Genomic DNA, 16,387 nt, shown 5'->3' with positions numbered 1-16,387 from the left:
AAATTAATGGGGGCAGTAAAAAGAGGGAGGAGTTACCTCTACTTTTTATTTGTGTAACCAGGTAGAAGGTAATGCCATTAACAAAAAAGGGGCATATGAGAAAAGGAACAGATTTGAACAAAGATGAGTTCAACCTTGTCCACATAGGGCTTGAGTTGTCCTGTAAGTTAGGCATAGCAAATCAGAGTACCAGATGGAGGTGGGGCCTAGTATTGTGATCCATTGTTTATTCTTAGCACATATGACATTAATGTTAAGAGATATGTTCTAGAACAGATTTAAGACCTCGGTCTTAAAAGTGGGATTTAATGTGCTTTAAAATATCCCACTTTCGGGCCCCCCTGGTGGCGCAAGGGGTTAAGCACAGTACTATGAAGCAATCCGAGGCCTCTGCTGCATGAGTTCAATACCTGGCCAGCCAGGGAGCTACCCAAATGGCGCAGCAGACCTCTCCTGTCTCGCCTGCTGCTCCCCTCAGCAGTGTGTTTCACTCAGTCTGCCTGTTCTGTTCCCGACTCTGTCTCTGGTGAATCCTCTCACCACCCACACCTCTGGCCTGTACCCCAGCTCTTGTATGCATAAATAAATAAATCTTCTAAAAAATAAATAAATATCCCACTTCCCTTTAATAGCTTCTTATGGATTTGCCACCTATAACTTTTTTTTAAATTACTTTTGTTATATCTTTGGTTACATTTGCGGGTGACCTTTGGTATATTTAATACTCTCTATGTGTAAAATTCCTTCTCACTGAAGCTCCTTCAGAATTTGGAGTAGACTCCTCAATGCAGATTCAGGAGCATCATAGCCAAGCTTATGTTCACTCTGTTCATATTGTTCATGATTTTAAAGAAGTTAAGATAGGGGCTTCCTGGGAGTGCAAACTGGTCCAACCACTATGGAGAGCTGTGTGGAGATTTTTGGACCTACTAAACATAGAGCTTCCATATGATCCAGCAATTCCACTCCTAGGTATTTACCCAAAGGACACAGAAACATCAATTCCAAAGAACACCTGCACCCCTATGTTTATAGCAGCACTATTTACAATAGCTAAGCTTTGGAAACAGCCCAGATGCCCAAAAATAGATGACCGGATCAAGAAGATGTGGTACATATATACCATGGAATACTACTCAGCATTTAAAAAAGATAAACACATGCAATTTGCAGCAACATGGATGGCGCTGGAAGGGATCATGCTCAGCGAAATAAGCCAGAAAGAAAAAGAAAAATACCAGATGGTCTCACTCATAGCAGGAATCTAGAAAACTTAAATAAGGGACCAGGAAAATGAATAACTGTAAGAAAGTGAAAATCAAAATCAGGGCCTCCCCAGTGGCGCAGCGGTAGAGCGCTGGGCTGTGAGGCTGCCCGCAGCCTCTGCAGCTCCGGTTCGATCCCCGGCCCTCTGGCAAGTGTCCCGCATGGCGCGCAGACCTCTCCTGCCGCCCGCTGCTCCCCTAGCAGTGTACTTCGGTCCTTCTGCCGGCTCTGCTCCCCGCTCTGGCTCTGGTGAATTCTCTCACCCTCCCGCGCTTCTGACTATACCCAGTGCTTGTATAAATAAATAAAAATTAAAAAAAAAAAATCAAAATCAACAAAAAACTATGAACCAGAGACACTTTTTGGGGGGTGGGGGGCAGGAGGGGAGGGACTGGGGTCAGAATGGGGGGGTTGAAATTGTATGGGGAATATAAAAATAAAATTTATTATTAATTAAAAAAAAATGAAAAAAAAAAAGATAGGGGCTTCCCCAGTGGTGCAGTGGGTTGAGCGCTGCACTGTGAAGCTGTCCGCAGCATTTGCAGCACAGGTTTGATCCCAGCTGGCCAGGGAGAAACCTACGTGGCGCCGCAGACCTCTCCTGCCTCTCCTGTTGCTCCCCTCAGCAATATCTTCGGTCTGTCTGCCTGTTCTGCTCCCCACTCTCTCTGGTGAATTCTCTCACACACACCCCACCCCGCGCCTCTGACCTGTACCCCAGTTCTTGTATAAATAAATAAATCTTAAAAAAAAAAAATTACGATACGGGCCTTTCTGGTGGTGCAAGGGGTTAAGCACCACACTATGAAGCAATCCGAGGCCTCTGCAGCACAAGTTCCATCCCCGGCCAGGGAGCAAGCCCACATGGCGCAACAGACCTCTCCTGACTCGCCCGCTGTTCCCCTCAGCAGTGTATTTCAATCAGTCTGTCTGTTTTGTTCCCCACTCTGTCTCTGGTGACTCTTTTCACCCCCCGCATCTCTAGCCTGTACCCTGACTCTTGTATGCATAATTAAATCTTAAAAAAAAATAACATAGCCCTGCTTTGCTTTTGTCTCTCTCCATAGAGAATCGTCTTGTTCCATTTATTAACTGACCATCCCATAATTGCAGTTACTCCCTTCACTCTATCCGCTCTACCTAAAATGTCCTCTTCAATCTATGGAAAGTCATTTACTCTTTGAAATATCTAACAGCATTCTATCTGTCTCTAACAGAAATCTCTAATCATCCTGACCTCAGTGCATCCATCACACTTTGTGTTTTATCTCAGTACCTTCCAAGGCCTATTTTATGTTGTAGTTAGTGGTATCAGAGGTTGGCTGCCTGAAAGAGGGACCTTAGCACCACTTCAGACATCAGCAATGCATGTAATGTTGCAGTGGATTATATTAACACTATCAAAGATCCATGACAAAACCCCAAGTTTTCTTTTTTTTGTTGATAGCTACCTGGATAAGTTGAAGATGTGAGTACTATAGAAAGTGCCTTACTCGGGTTCATTAAGATCCTATGTGAAGCAGTGGCAAGTGTGATAGCGCTTTCTTTGTAGCAAATGTAGATTTAAAATGCTTTAATGAATGCTCTTCTGAATTCTATTTTTTTTTTAAGATTTATTTATTTATACATACAAGAACTGGGGTATAGGCCAGAGTGTGGAAGGTGAGATGGTTCACCAGAGAGAGTGGGGAACAGTACAGGCACATTGACTGAAATACATTGCTGAGGGGAGCAGTGGGTGAGTCAGGAGAGGTCTGCTGCGCTGCGCCATGTGGGTTGCTCCCTGGCCTGGGATCGAACTCATGCTGCAGTGGCTGCGGCAAGCTTCATAGGTTGCGTCTTAACCCCTTGCTCCCCCAGGGAGGTCCAATCTTCTGAATTCTTTACATGAAAAAGTGGCAGGTAACATATTGTATAGACCTGAGTTTTATTTTAGAATCCTTGCTTACTGGTTATGTGACCTTGAATGAGTCACTTAATGTCTTTTAATGCAAATTTCCTCATTTATAAAATGAGGGATTTTTGTAAGAATGGAGAGAGCATGTGTAAGATATGTTGAAAATGCTCAATAGAACTTATCATTACTTCTAGGAACAGAGCAAATCCAACTGAAATAGTGAAACTATTGTCCAAGTGAATGAGAGTTTTTTCCTTTTTCTTTTTCTTTCATGCTATAGAAGTCATTATTGTTACAACCAAGGATGTCCAAAAGGCTCTAAGTGCAGAATTCAAGATGAAAATAAAGCCAGATATTGTGTGTATTCCTGATGAAGCTGATACAGGAACTGCAGATTCTCTGCGCTATATATATCCAAAACTTAAGGTAAAAAACCGTTTCTTGACTTTTGTTTGTTGAAAATAAATATTGCCTTATTTATTTTTTCCAGTGTATTACAGCTTATAATGCTTACCATTTTCCCAATGCATTATAGTTTACAATCCTTTTTTAAAAGTGTATTCTTATATCTCATACTTTGTTATTCATATGTTCTTTAAATGCTTTTTAGTTTGATTACTAGTAAAGACGTGTTTATTTGTTGTAGTCATGGGCTTCCAATATTTTTGTGTAATAGTACATCTTTATAAAAAAATGTTGCAAACATACTTCAAAAGATTCCATTTATTGAATGAGTCCATGAACAAGCAAAATTAACATATGGTGATAGAAATCAGTTGACTCTGCAGAGGAGATATTGTTTGGAAGGAAGTACAGAGGAGCTTTCAAAAATCCAGAATCCTCCATTTGATAATATTTGAACTTTTAGTCTCTTTTGTTTAAGAGACTGACCAGGGCATATAGTTATGAAGACACAGGATCTCTGTGGCTTGTGGTCGATAAGCTGAGAAATATCCCCTGTAAATTATTCTTAAATTGATGTTCCTTGTTTTTTGTTTTTGTATTTGTTTTTTTTAAAGATTTATTTATTTTATTTATATAAGCACTGGGTACAGTCAGAAGCGCGGGAGGGTGAGAGAATTCACCAGAGCCAGAGCGGGGGGCAGAGCAGGCAGAAGGACTGAAGTACACTGCTGAGGGGAGCAGCGGGCGGCAGGAGAGGTCTGCGCGCCGTGTGGGACCCTCCTCCGGTGGCCGGGGAGCAGCTGGGGATTGAACCAGCGCTGCAGAGGCTGCGGGCAGCTTCGCAACCCAGCGAGAAACCGCTGCGCCACCGGGGAGGCCCCTGTTTTTTGTTTTTAATTTTATTTTTTGTTTATTTTTTAAAAGATTTTAGTTATTTATGCATATAAGAGTTGGGGTGTGGGCCAGAGGTGCAGGAGGCAGGGTAGGAGGTGGTGAGAGGATTCACCAGAGACAGAGTGGGGAGCAGAACAGGTGGATTGACTGAAATACATTGCTGAGAGGAACAGTGGGCGAGACAGGAGAGGTCTGCTGCACCATATGGGCCAGCTCCCTGGCCAGGGATCGAACTGGTGTCGCAGTGATTTCATAACACTGAGACTCAACCCCTTGCACCACTGGGGAGTTCCTAAATTGATGTCCTTTGGGAAAAACCCAGTTAGAATCTTTCCCCAAGTCCAGACAGAAACAAATTACCTGTGCTGTGGATAGATTTTTGCCCCTTTCACTCAACTCCCATTTATGGAGGGTCTCAGTTCCCTGCTTCATACTAACTTCAAACTATCATTGGCCCAGTGTAGCCCCTAAAAACCCCAGCTAGAGCAGCCAAAGTTTCAGCTCAGTTTTTACTTTTTTTCAATTCTGGCACTTGGTATTTTTCCCTTTCTTGTAATACATTTCTTTGAATAGATTTGGAATAATTTTTTTTATGTCTTACCCAAAAATGTTAAGGTGTTTGTAGCAAAATTTTGGCATCCCATTAGTTTTCCGATACCAGAAACCTCCATGCTACACACTTTATGTATGTTTTTATTTAATTTCCAACTACTCTCAGGTAGATACTAGGTTTATCCTCATTTTACTGGTAAGAAAACAGGACTCAGAGAGACTGAGTAACTTACCTAAAGTTCTGGTGGAAAGATTGCATTAGATGCTAAAGTTGCATCTACAGTTGTATTGAGTGTTCAAAGGATAAGTAGAATAGTGTCTACTAGGTACAGCAAGATGGCGTGTGTATCAATGGAAACTGAATTTTTCATGGAGAGCACTGTTGTAGAGTAGTGTAGGAAAATGACACAAGAGTACTATTCTATACACCCTCTAGAGGAACATTCAAGAAACACTGCTTTAATCAACTTGTTGAAGGAGAAGAACAGTTCATTATTGTCGTGGTCTAATTGAATCTTGTAGGAAGAATAGGAATTTGTGATGGTGAAGAGATAAGGAGAGATAAATATTCCTAGTGATCAGAATAGAATTGTTCCAGAAAAAGTATGAAAATGTTGGTAGTGCTTATACTTTAACAGCTGAATATTTACTATAAGGATATATTTTCAGCTCCAAATAGTGAGAAATTTGAGATATTTCTTTGAGGTACACTCAAAAAAAAACCACTTACTAATCAGTAACCTTTTTTTCTTTCTGGGTGGCAGCTTGAATTATATACATAAGGTTTAATTTGATCTTTTTTTAGATGTGAACAACTTTGGAGAGAACAGAAAGGGAGATGAAAAATGAAATTGAGGAGCAACAGAAACTTGCTTTGCAGTAATTGCTATAATAGCTGACTGTACGCTCAATATCTGTATCTATAGCTACTTGAACACTTTGAGGAGACTGAAATGTGCTAAAGTTTTAAAAATGAGTGCATTTGAGAAATTAATTAATGTACTTCAGAACTCTAGTTTCTGTTCTTAGATACTACCCTAAAGTAGGGAGTTAATTTATTAGCTGATTATGAGGGATGTAATTTTCCTTTTCCTTGGCTTACCTGAAACAGTTGCTCTGAAGATCATAAGGGAGATCTTTCAGATTTACGGTGTCTGGCCTTGTGGGTTTCTAATCCCCATGGTATTATTCCATTTTTCAGAATAGAAAATTTATGCTCAAAGAGTTTAAATAACCAACACCAAATTCTACTCCTGGTAAGGTACTAAGCCAGAACTGGAACCAAGTCCTGGGTTTTGAGATCCATTTGTGCATCTCAAATGCCCATTTTTCTTATTCTGTCATGCTACCTCCAAAAAAAACAACCATCAGTAGTCATTATAATCTACTCTAACTCTAGACCCTTGACTTTAGAACAGGTTAGTTGGTCTGGTATTTTCAAAGTTACTTTTCCTTCTCTTTTTTGAGAGGACCTGCATGGGGTTCATTCATGTCAATTTTTTTTTAAAGATTTATTTATTTATGCGTACAAGAGCTGGAGTGCAGGCCAGAGGTGCTGTGGGGTGAGAGGATTCACCAGAGACAGAATAGGGAGCAGAACAGGCAGATGTACTGAAATACACTGCTGAGGGGAGCAGCGAGCAAGTCAGGAGAGGTCTGCTGCACCATGTGGGTCACCTCCCTAGTCACGACTCGAACTCATGCTGCAATGGCTGCAGATAGCTTCATAGTGCTGAGACTTAACCCCTTCCACCATTAGGGAGGCCCCTCATGTCGAATTATTTATGTACATTAGATATTTATATGTATATGTATATAAAGAACTTTTTTTTTAAGTTTTTTTTTTATTTATACAATAGCTGGGGTACAGGCCAGAGGTGTGGGAGGGTGAGAGGATTCGCCAGAGACAGAGTGGGGAGCAGAACAGGCAGACAGACCAAAAGCACTGCTGAGGGGAGCAGCGGGCAAGACAGGAGAGGTCTGCCACATCATGTGGGAATCTCCTTGGCCAGCTAGGAATTGAACCCGTGCTGCAGAGGCTGTGGACAGCTTCACAGCACTGTGCTCAACCTGCTGCGCCACCCGGGAGGCCCTAAAGAACTTTTAAAGTGTGCAGTTAAGGGCCTCCCCGGTGGCGCAGTGGTTGAGCGCTGGGTTGCGAAGCTGCCCGCAGCCTCTGCAGCACCAGTTCGATCCCCGGCTGCTCCCCGACCACTGGAGGAGGGTCCCACATGGCGCGCAGACCTTTCCTGCCGTCCGCTGCTCCCCTCAGCAATGTACTTCGTCAGTCTGCCTGTTCGGTTCCCTGCTCTAGCTCTGGTGAATCCTCTCACCCTCCCGCGCTTCTGACTGTACCCAGTACTTGTATAAATAAATAAATAAATCTTTTAAAAAAAAAAAGAAAAAAGTGTGCAGTTAAGTGACTCTAAGTAGATATAGAACTCTTAATTAAATATTTCTATATAAAATATATTTAAAAATTGCAAATTTCCTAATAAGACTCAAAAAACTATGTTGGATCCTTGTCTTACAAGTGTGCAGTTGTGGCTTACTGATATCTTTCTCTAAGTGAAGGTAAATCCAGCTTTGTAGGAAGACCATCTGTCCTTTCTAGAGCCATAGGAGCAGTAAGCCTGACTCTTGAGCAAGGACTCTTTCTTCTTAGGTGAGAAGAATGCAATCTGTAATCAGCACTTAAAGCAAAATTAACTGACACCTTGGACACTGAGCCTGACTCACATTAGATTCTCCTCTGATTATCAGAGGTAATCAATCATGAGTGCTATTTTTATGCCTTAGAAACAGAATGTGATTATTCTTTAGATAAGTGCTTTAAGAACAGGTTAGTGAGGTATATTTAAAAGGCCTCACCAGACTAAGTCTATAATAGAGTTCTGTAGTCTATGTTTAAAACACTTACGCTGCAGGTCTCTTGGCTTCTCTTAATTTAGAGATTTTGGAGCTGATAATTTTCTATTTAATCTACACAGGAATCTTTCTTTGGCTTCAGGGAAGTCTCATTTACCCTCTGCACCTCAGTTTCACAACCAAGAAAATAGGGATAATGAAACCAACACACTAGCTGTTAGAGGTTAAGTTTTTTAAGTCCTTTGATGTAGGAAAAGCACTATTGTTATGTTTTTTGAATCAGGTAACATGCCACAACAAAGAACAAACTATGCCAATGAAATCCCCATCCTAGAGACAGCTTATTACAAAGATTGAGCATATGTGATATTTTTAGATGTTCAAAAAGATAAATGCAAGTTATTTTCAGTTGAGTGTTTGAAGTTTTTATCCAATTACAAATCTCTGTCATTCTTTCATTTTGCCCAAGGATTTGTTTTGGTAGATTTCTATCTGCTTGAAAAGAATGAATACAATTTGGTCGAAGAGAAGATCTAAGAACTTGGTCCCAACTTGCTTGAAGACTTTTTTAAGTGGCAGTTTTTCTTCTTAGACTGCTTTGGTGGGCTGTGGTTGCCTTCTAGGGCCTCAATATATCTCTGACATTGGCTTCTTTAAGCCTGCTTGGTAGCATAGTGAAAAGCCCAGAAGTTATGGCAAAACAAGTTAGATGAGGAAATTTTGAACCCTTTTCCCTGTATCCTCCCCCCACTTTTTAAATTACTATTATTTTTTTAAGAAACCTCAATGTAAATTCTTTTAACTCTACTAACCTGGTACATGTATCTACTAGTTCAAGGTATTTTCATCTTATCCTCTCCCTTCCCAGACTTCTCCTTGTTGGACCTATAGTCTGTGGAACTGGATTCCTACTGCCCAATACTGTATTTGGCAGCCAAAAAGCTTGCAAGTTCTGTGTGAACCTGATTTTTTTTAGTGTCACTTTCTGTCTCTGATAGTATCTTTTCATGAAGTGAAGAGCTGTAGGGAAGGGGGGAAATGTGATAGCTAGGAATTGTGATAGGAAGCCCAAGCTGTGATTACAAACTCTCTTTATTTTTGAATAACAAGCAACTCAACATGGCTTACATTTTTACAAACTCATGGTAAGGCTACCCATCCTCCTTTGGATCATAAGGTAGCAGTATGGTCTGGCTAGTGGCATGAACCTCTGCAATTTGTGGGAAGTCATTTTTTTTTTTAAGATTTATTTATCATACAAGAACTGGGGTACAGGCTAGAGGTGCGGGTGGGGGGGGAGGGTGAGAGGATGCACCAGAGACAGAGCAGGGAACAGAACAGGCAGACTGACTGAAATACACTGCTGAGGGGAGCAGTGAGTGAGTCAGGAGAGGTCTGCTGCGCCTTGTGAGTTTCTCCCTGGCCGGGCATTGAACTCATGCTGCAGCAGCTATGGATAGCTTCATAGATTGTGTCTTAACCCCTTGTGCCACCAGGGAGGCCCATGTGGGAAGTCATTCTGATAGCATGACCAGAAATTTCATTTGAAGTAGCCTATAGCCACCCAACATTTTTTCAGCTCTTACTTACGCATTATCTGCTCCAACAAGCCTTCTCTGGCTTTCTAAGACTGCATTCGGTGCCATTTTTCTATACTTGCACAGAGGATTAAAATTATCTGTAATATCATTATCTCCCTGCAATGGATTATGGGACCAGAACTTTATCTGTCTAGATAGAGATCAGAGAGAATGCTCAATATGTATTTGTTAATAGGATGAGTGACAAATGGAGACAAGCTCTTTGTAAACATTTGGAATAATTCCCTTACTCCTTTAATATGGACGCAGATATTTATATGAGCGTAAGGATGAGTTTTAGTGATTATAGACCAGATAGATCATGGCATTGGCTGCTTAGTGTTCACTCTGTATGATCTGTAATTTCCTGCCAAATTGTAAGTTTACTGACATGGCTGATCCTCTACCCTAAGCTTCTCCCAGAGAAAGCATTATTTTATTTTATATTATTGAAAACGTATAGTGACATGATGAAAACAACTGGATATGTGTTATAGTTTCTTTACACAGCCTGTGAAAATAAGGTATACATTTTTTTTAAGATACAACATATCATAGCATATGTGCATGCTGATGGGAATGATATAGGTAAGGAAGAAGTTGATAAAAGAGAAAAGAAAGCATTCAGTTCATCAATTAAGTAACTATAATTTTATTGCCTGCAATGTAGTAGTCACTGTGCTGGGTGCTTGGGATAAAGAGTGAGTAAAAGTTCCTGTCCTTATGGAATGTATTGAGTACCTTAGAGGGAATTTGATTCCGTATGCAAGTGGAAAGTTTTGCCTTAGTTTTGCCTTAGTTTGCCTTAGTCCATTACAGACAAGCAATTTATAAGATTAGGAATGCTTGCTTTCTTCTTTTTTTTTTTTTTTTTTTTTTTTTTTTACTAATTCCACATGTGATGTTGAATAAATCACTTCCTCTCTGGGCTTCAATTTCCTCATATATAACATGAGAAGGCTATTCCATCTCTGAAGTCCTGTATGGCATAAAATTGTACAATTACAAGGGTTGAGCTGTTCTCAGTTTTTTACTGCAACATTACCTATTAATTCTCTGCTATGGCAGAAGAAGATTTTGCACCTCTAATATACTTAATTGTAATTTGGGGAGGTCATTATTTAGTTGTTTGACTATTTAGTTTGACCTTGTAAGCTGTTAGTCATGTGGTCAATTACTGCTTTTGTTCCTTCCCTACACTATTTTTTTTTCCATGCAAGGTAATAATTGGCTTGCCTTTTCCTATGCTTAGTTTTCTAAAACTTATTAATTTACTTATTAGTTTAACCTTTTTACTGGTTGTCTAATCTCTTCTCAAGATATGTATCAACTATTCTGTCAATTTCATCTTCCTAAAGAAGTCTTTCCCAGAGCTTCTGACTTACTTCAATCCATAGTGATTGCCTTATGCCTGGTGTATAACTGTCATTCTGTCACTTCCCGTCAGCATCATTCTAAAGATTCACTTTGCCTCATTCTTGTTGGATGAATATGTAGCAGAGTGGGAAAAGAGACTGGGGAATACATTCCTGACAATTTAATGAGTTAGTGTTAGCTATGTGAAGGGCCAACTGTGGGTGAAAAGGCTGAATTAGGTAGTGGAGTCATATTTTGAAGTCCCTTATGTCATGCTAAGGAATGTGAATTCAGTCCTATAGAACAGTGATCTCCAAAATTGGGTGTTTTCAAGGCAAGGGAGTGGTATATGGGATGAAATACTAGAATCTCTCACTTTTTAAATTTTATTTTCTTATAAAAATGCCTTTATTTTGTATATGTCCTATAATTTTTTTTATTAGTTTTATTTTTTTTTAAAGATTTATTTATTTATTTATACATATAAGCACTGGGTATAGTCAGAAGTGCGGGAGGGTGAGAGAATTCACCAGAGCCTGAGCGGGGAGCAGAGCAGGCAGAAGGACTGAAGTACACTGCTGAGGGGAGCAGTGGGCGGCAGGAGAGGTCTGCACTCCATGTGGGACCCTCCTCCTGTGGCCGGGGAGCAGCCGGGCATCAAACCAGTGCTGCAGAGGCTGTGGGCAGCTTCGCAACCCAGCGCTCAACCTCTGCTCCACTGGGGAGGCCCCTGTCCTATAATTTTGATCATTTATAAGATTCATGTATTTTTAAATAAAATTTTAAAGTAAGTGGGAATAAGTGGATAAGTATTCAATATTTTTTATGTTTAGAGAACACTATTTTTGGATATCTTTAACTGATTAAATATGACTTAAGCAATGGGCATTGCAGTATGGATTAGAACTAGTTCAGAGACTGAAAAAATATTTTCAAACCTGAACTAAAGTACAGCACTGGAGATAAAAGAGAATTTGGGGACGAATGAGATTTTAGGGTGGGGAACTAGGTAGGAGAGAGAGAACTTCAACCCTAGATTAAAACCCAATTTCTAGGGCCTCCCTGTGGCGCAAGGGGTTAAGACACAAGCTATGAAGCTATCTGCAGCCACTGTAGCATGAGTTCAACCCCTGGGCAGGGAGCTACCCACATGGTGCAGAAGACCTCTCCTGACTCTCCCGCTGCTCCCCTCAGCAGTGTATTTCAGTTGATCTGCTTGTTCTGTTCCCCACTCTCTCTGGTGAATCCTCTCACCCCCCCCCACCACATCTGGCCTGTACCCCAGTTCTTGTATGCGTAAATAAATAAGTCTTTAAAAAAAAAAAGTAAAGAAAACCCAGTTTCTGGCTTTTACATCTTGGATGATTAAGCTAGGAAATATAGGAAAGATATTTACCTGTAAGCCTAAGGATTATCACATTTCTTATTACAGACTGTTGGTTATTCCTTCCTGTACTTACTGTCATACCTCTGTAAAAACAAAGTAAGGTCTCTATTGCATTTAGCTGTTGGTTATTTATTAAAGCAGCAAACTAGGGGACCTCCCTTAGCTAGGGGGTTAAGTCTCAGCACTATGAAGTTATCAGCAGCCACTGCAGCTGCAGGGGGTGGGGGGATTGGGGGGGGTGTGGAGTGCAGGGGGGTGATTTGGATCATGGCCATTGTTTGTGGAAGAGCTGGGTGGGTAAAAGTGTGATAGTTGCCTTCTCTTGATAGTTTTTTCCAGAGGAGTGTGTGTGTTTTTTCTTTCTCCTTGCTGTAGAAAAATGTTTGCCAGATTGTGTTATTTATAACAATCTGTCATGGAACAGCTGCCAGGAAAAGAAAAGAAGCTATTCCCAGTAGCTCTTCCCACCTCCCACCCACCATTACCTCCACACACACATACATCCGGTTCTCTGATTTAACTTGTTTTTTATTTCTAGTTTTACTCAGTGGTTTTGGCTTGATTGAAAATGTTCTTGTAATGAGAGATTTCTGTGCTTTGCCGTGACTTAGTAATTAGGATTTTTGAGCTTAATTGTTTGCTTTAGTCAAGACTGACTGGCATCAGTTCGGGTTTTGAATTTTTTGGGTGTGTTGATTTCTTCCCAAACACTAAAGTGCTGTCTTCCACTTTCCCTTGAAGAACCTGTATGTTTCCACTTTGTCAGAAATGCACACACTTGCTTTCCTTAGAGCTGTGCCTTTTGCCCTTGACATAGCCTTTACTCCTGTTGAGCGCAAACCTGGCATAAAACATACTGAGGACTGTTAGAAAAGTGAGGAGGGAGGTCTATGGAGACTATTTGGTGTCTGCAGAAGAGGCATGCTGTTGGTGTTAGAAAAGAACTGGTCCACCAAAGCACAGGCAGCTTAGGGTTGATATATCCCAGAAACTTTCAAGTTAACTGCATTTCAGATAGACAGTTGCTTCTCAGCCCAAACAGTCTATGTTTATTCATGACTTGTGGTCGCACGTGATCAGAAATATTTCTGGCTCTTAATAGTTTTTCCACTTTCTCTCTCTGGGCTTCAGTTAGTAGGGCATTTATATTTCTAGAATGGACTTCACATTTTTGGAGTAAAAAATCAAAACAGTCATTTATTTTCTATCGCAGCTTTTATTAAAATGTAAAGAAAAATGGATAGTATTATGAAAATGTAATAATGATTTAGTTTTCCTTTTAGACTTTATTCTTCCAGAATTTCCAGCCTTGCAAACAAAGTATATTGCCCAAACAGCATAGATTTTCCTTTGGAAGCGGTGGGATTGCAAATAGGATGGGAATGTGTTTGGTCTTAGTGAGTCTTCCGTGGTGCATTCTATGGGAAAGGCAAAAGAGGGCCTGGTGGAATAGCACCTCCATCTGTATCCCATGCCCTCGCCTTTCTTTTCACACTGAGAACAGATGGCAAACAGACATTGGGGGAGGGTCTGTTCCTTATGCTCCTTTGGGATTTTTCATTCAGCTTAGCAAAAAGTCATCGAAAAGCAAAGAGTAAAAAGAAGCTGCAGACTGTTCACAATTATGCAGGATTTATTTGGCATTCACTATACTGACAGATTTATTTTTTGCAGATATTGAATGATAACAGCATTTATTTTCTAAGACAACTTTGTCACCACTTCAGAGGCATCTGCATTAGGTCATTTTCTTCACTTTGGAGTACACTTAATAATTCAATTTGTTGTAGAACAGTCAGCTTGCAAAAATCATTTATCTCATTAGCGAAAATTAGAAAAATAGATTTTTTTTTTCCTTAGCAAACTGTCATCTTCATTAAAATGAAATGAGAAAACTTCACTACTGTTGAGGTAGCAACTGTGTGGATGTCTTTAGTAATGACCCCTGCTCTCTGCCTAAGCATCGTTATAAGAAATAAGATTCTGCAGGCTATTTCTTCCTTAGCTTTTATGTATGTAGGTTCATTTGTTGAACCATCATTTGTTGATGTTTGGTAGTTCATGGAGGGTGATTTCTGTGCTTAGGAATTTTTTTTCCTAAAAAGATGTTTATAGGGATTTTTTTTTTTTTTTTTTAGCTCAGAGTAAAGATTCAGAAAGAAGAATTCCTTAAACAGCAGAGTCGGGGGTAGGGGGAGAATCCTAATTTAAACTTCTTTAAGAGGGCCTCCCCGGTGGCGCAGCGGTTGAGCGCTGGGTTGTGAGGCTGCCCGCAGCCTCAGCAGTGCCAGTTCGATCCCCGGCTGCTCTCCAGCCACCGGAGGAGGGTCCCACGTGGCACGCGGACCTCTCCTGCAGCCCGCTGCTCCCCTCAGCAGTGTACTTTGTCAGTCTGCCTGTTCTGCTCCCCGCTCTGGCTCTGGTGGGTTCTCTCACCCTCCCGCGCTCTGACTGTACCCAGTGCTTATATAAATAAATAAATAAATAAATCTTTTTAAAAAAATAAAATAAAATAAACTTCTTTAAGAGACCGTCACAAGAAATTATTTAGGCTATATATGAGTTCTATGTAAAAAAAGAAGTGGTGGTTCTGGTATAGATTCTGTATTCAGAATAAGAAGTTTCAAGCAGTAAGACAAGGCACTAATTGTTGAGTCTCACTTTCTGATCCAGACATGATTCTTTGCTTTAGTAGAATATGAGTTGAAATCATTTATTTTCCCACCCTAAGTAGGAATCTTGATTTTAAATTAAAATCTTAGAAAAGTTGGAACCTCTTACAAAAATTTCCATGTAGATATTCACTTTATTCTTAAACCTGGAATAACTTAGGCCCATGTTTTTAAGACATTTTATAGTAACAGAACCCATTTTCTAAGCCAAGGCTTACACAAAAACCTAGAAAATAAAAAAAAGAGAATCTACCCTCAGGAAGGGCAGTAGGAACAGGCTTTCTCTGGGAAACTGTATGCTACTGTGAAACACTGATAGTGTCAGTTTAAATTACAATTTAAGAAATTTGTTTTAACAATTGGTAGATTTCGGATTTCTGTTTTTTGCATTTATGATAAAACATAATGGTAGGCTGTATAGGTAGAAATTCATTTAAAATAAAGAGGCTTGATTAGCCATTCATATTTAATACTTTGTAGTCTGAGTTTCCTCTAACTTCTAAAATAGAGCCTGACTGAACAGAATACATACTCAATAAATATTAGATAGATGAATCATTATTAAGTGATAACCTGGTTTCTTCTCTAGTATTTCTAATATGGGAAATTCATTACCTTAAAAAATTACTCTTTTTGACTAGTTCTAGTTGACAAAAAGGTAATATGTAAAAAGGTAATACTCTTTCTATTTTACTTACTTATTCTAATTTTTACTCTTAGACTATTCAGGTAAAATCTCTTTCTTTCTTAACCTCACCCCCTATTCCTTGTCCTGCCCACTGTATTTTCTTTTTCCTACTAAACACTTTCTATTCTCCAGCTGGCATAGTTTCCAACTCTTTCACCCTCTTGATAGTCTTCTTGTTGATACTTTTTAGCTTATCAAGGTGACTCTTAAAATGTGATACTCTAGTTAATATCTGGTATCCACAATATTGGGTACTAGATAGACCAAAATTTAGAGTATCTAAGATCTAGATTTAGCTCTGTTTAAATACTGTAAGGTAGTGCAGACTCTATTTGTATGAAGTCATTAGTAGTTGTTAGATTTTTGATGAGTACTGTAACTACTGTAAAACTTTCAAATGTAAAATACAAATAATAGTGCTTTCTGCATAGGATTCTATGCAGACAGTTATACCCATCAGTACACATTTAGTAAACATTAATTACCACCATTAGTTATTACTGCAGTTAATCTGAATTATCAGAATTATTATCAGAAAACCAGCCACTATAAAAAAAGCTTTTGGGGGACCTCCTGGTGGCCTAGGGATTAAGTTTCAGCGCTATCACTGAGATGGCCTGAGTTCCATCCCTGGCCAGGGAGTTGGCCACACATGGCACAGCAGACTGCTCCTATCTCACCTGCTGTTCCCCTTGGTGTATTTCAGTAGATCTGCCTGTTCTTCCCCCACTCTGTCTCTGGTGAATCCTCTCACCCCTTGTACCTCTGCCTATACCCCAGTTCTTCTATGCAAAAATAAGTAGGCTGTGAGTTCCCAAAAAT

General features: G+C 40.0%; 1 protein-coding gene across 1 annotated transcript in view; it reads left to right on the top strand.

The window, feature by feature from the left end:
- Window positions 1-16,387, top strand: part of EIF2B3 (eukaryotic translation initiation factor 2B subunit gamma) — a gene marked incomplete at its 5' end in the record, with an annotated part of 75,245 nt that overhangs the window by 2,765 nt on the left and 56,093 nt on the right. The window contains one exon of the mRNA XM_084242755.1: window positions 3,444-3,589. Within this exon, the coding sequence (XP_084098881.1) occupies window positions 3,444-3,589 (146 nt within the window). The remainder of the gene's footprint in view (window positions 1-3,443; window positions 3,590-16,387) is intronic.

Source organism: Talpa europaea (assembly GCF_964194135.1).
Source record: "Talpa europaea genome assembly, chromosome: 9".
NCBI classification, from domain to species: domain Eukaryota; kingdom Metazoa; phylum Chordata; class Mammalia; order Eulipotyphla; family Talpidae; genus Talpa; species Talpa europaea.
This window is presented reverse-complemented; position numbering and strand designations above follow the sequence as displayed.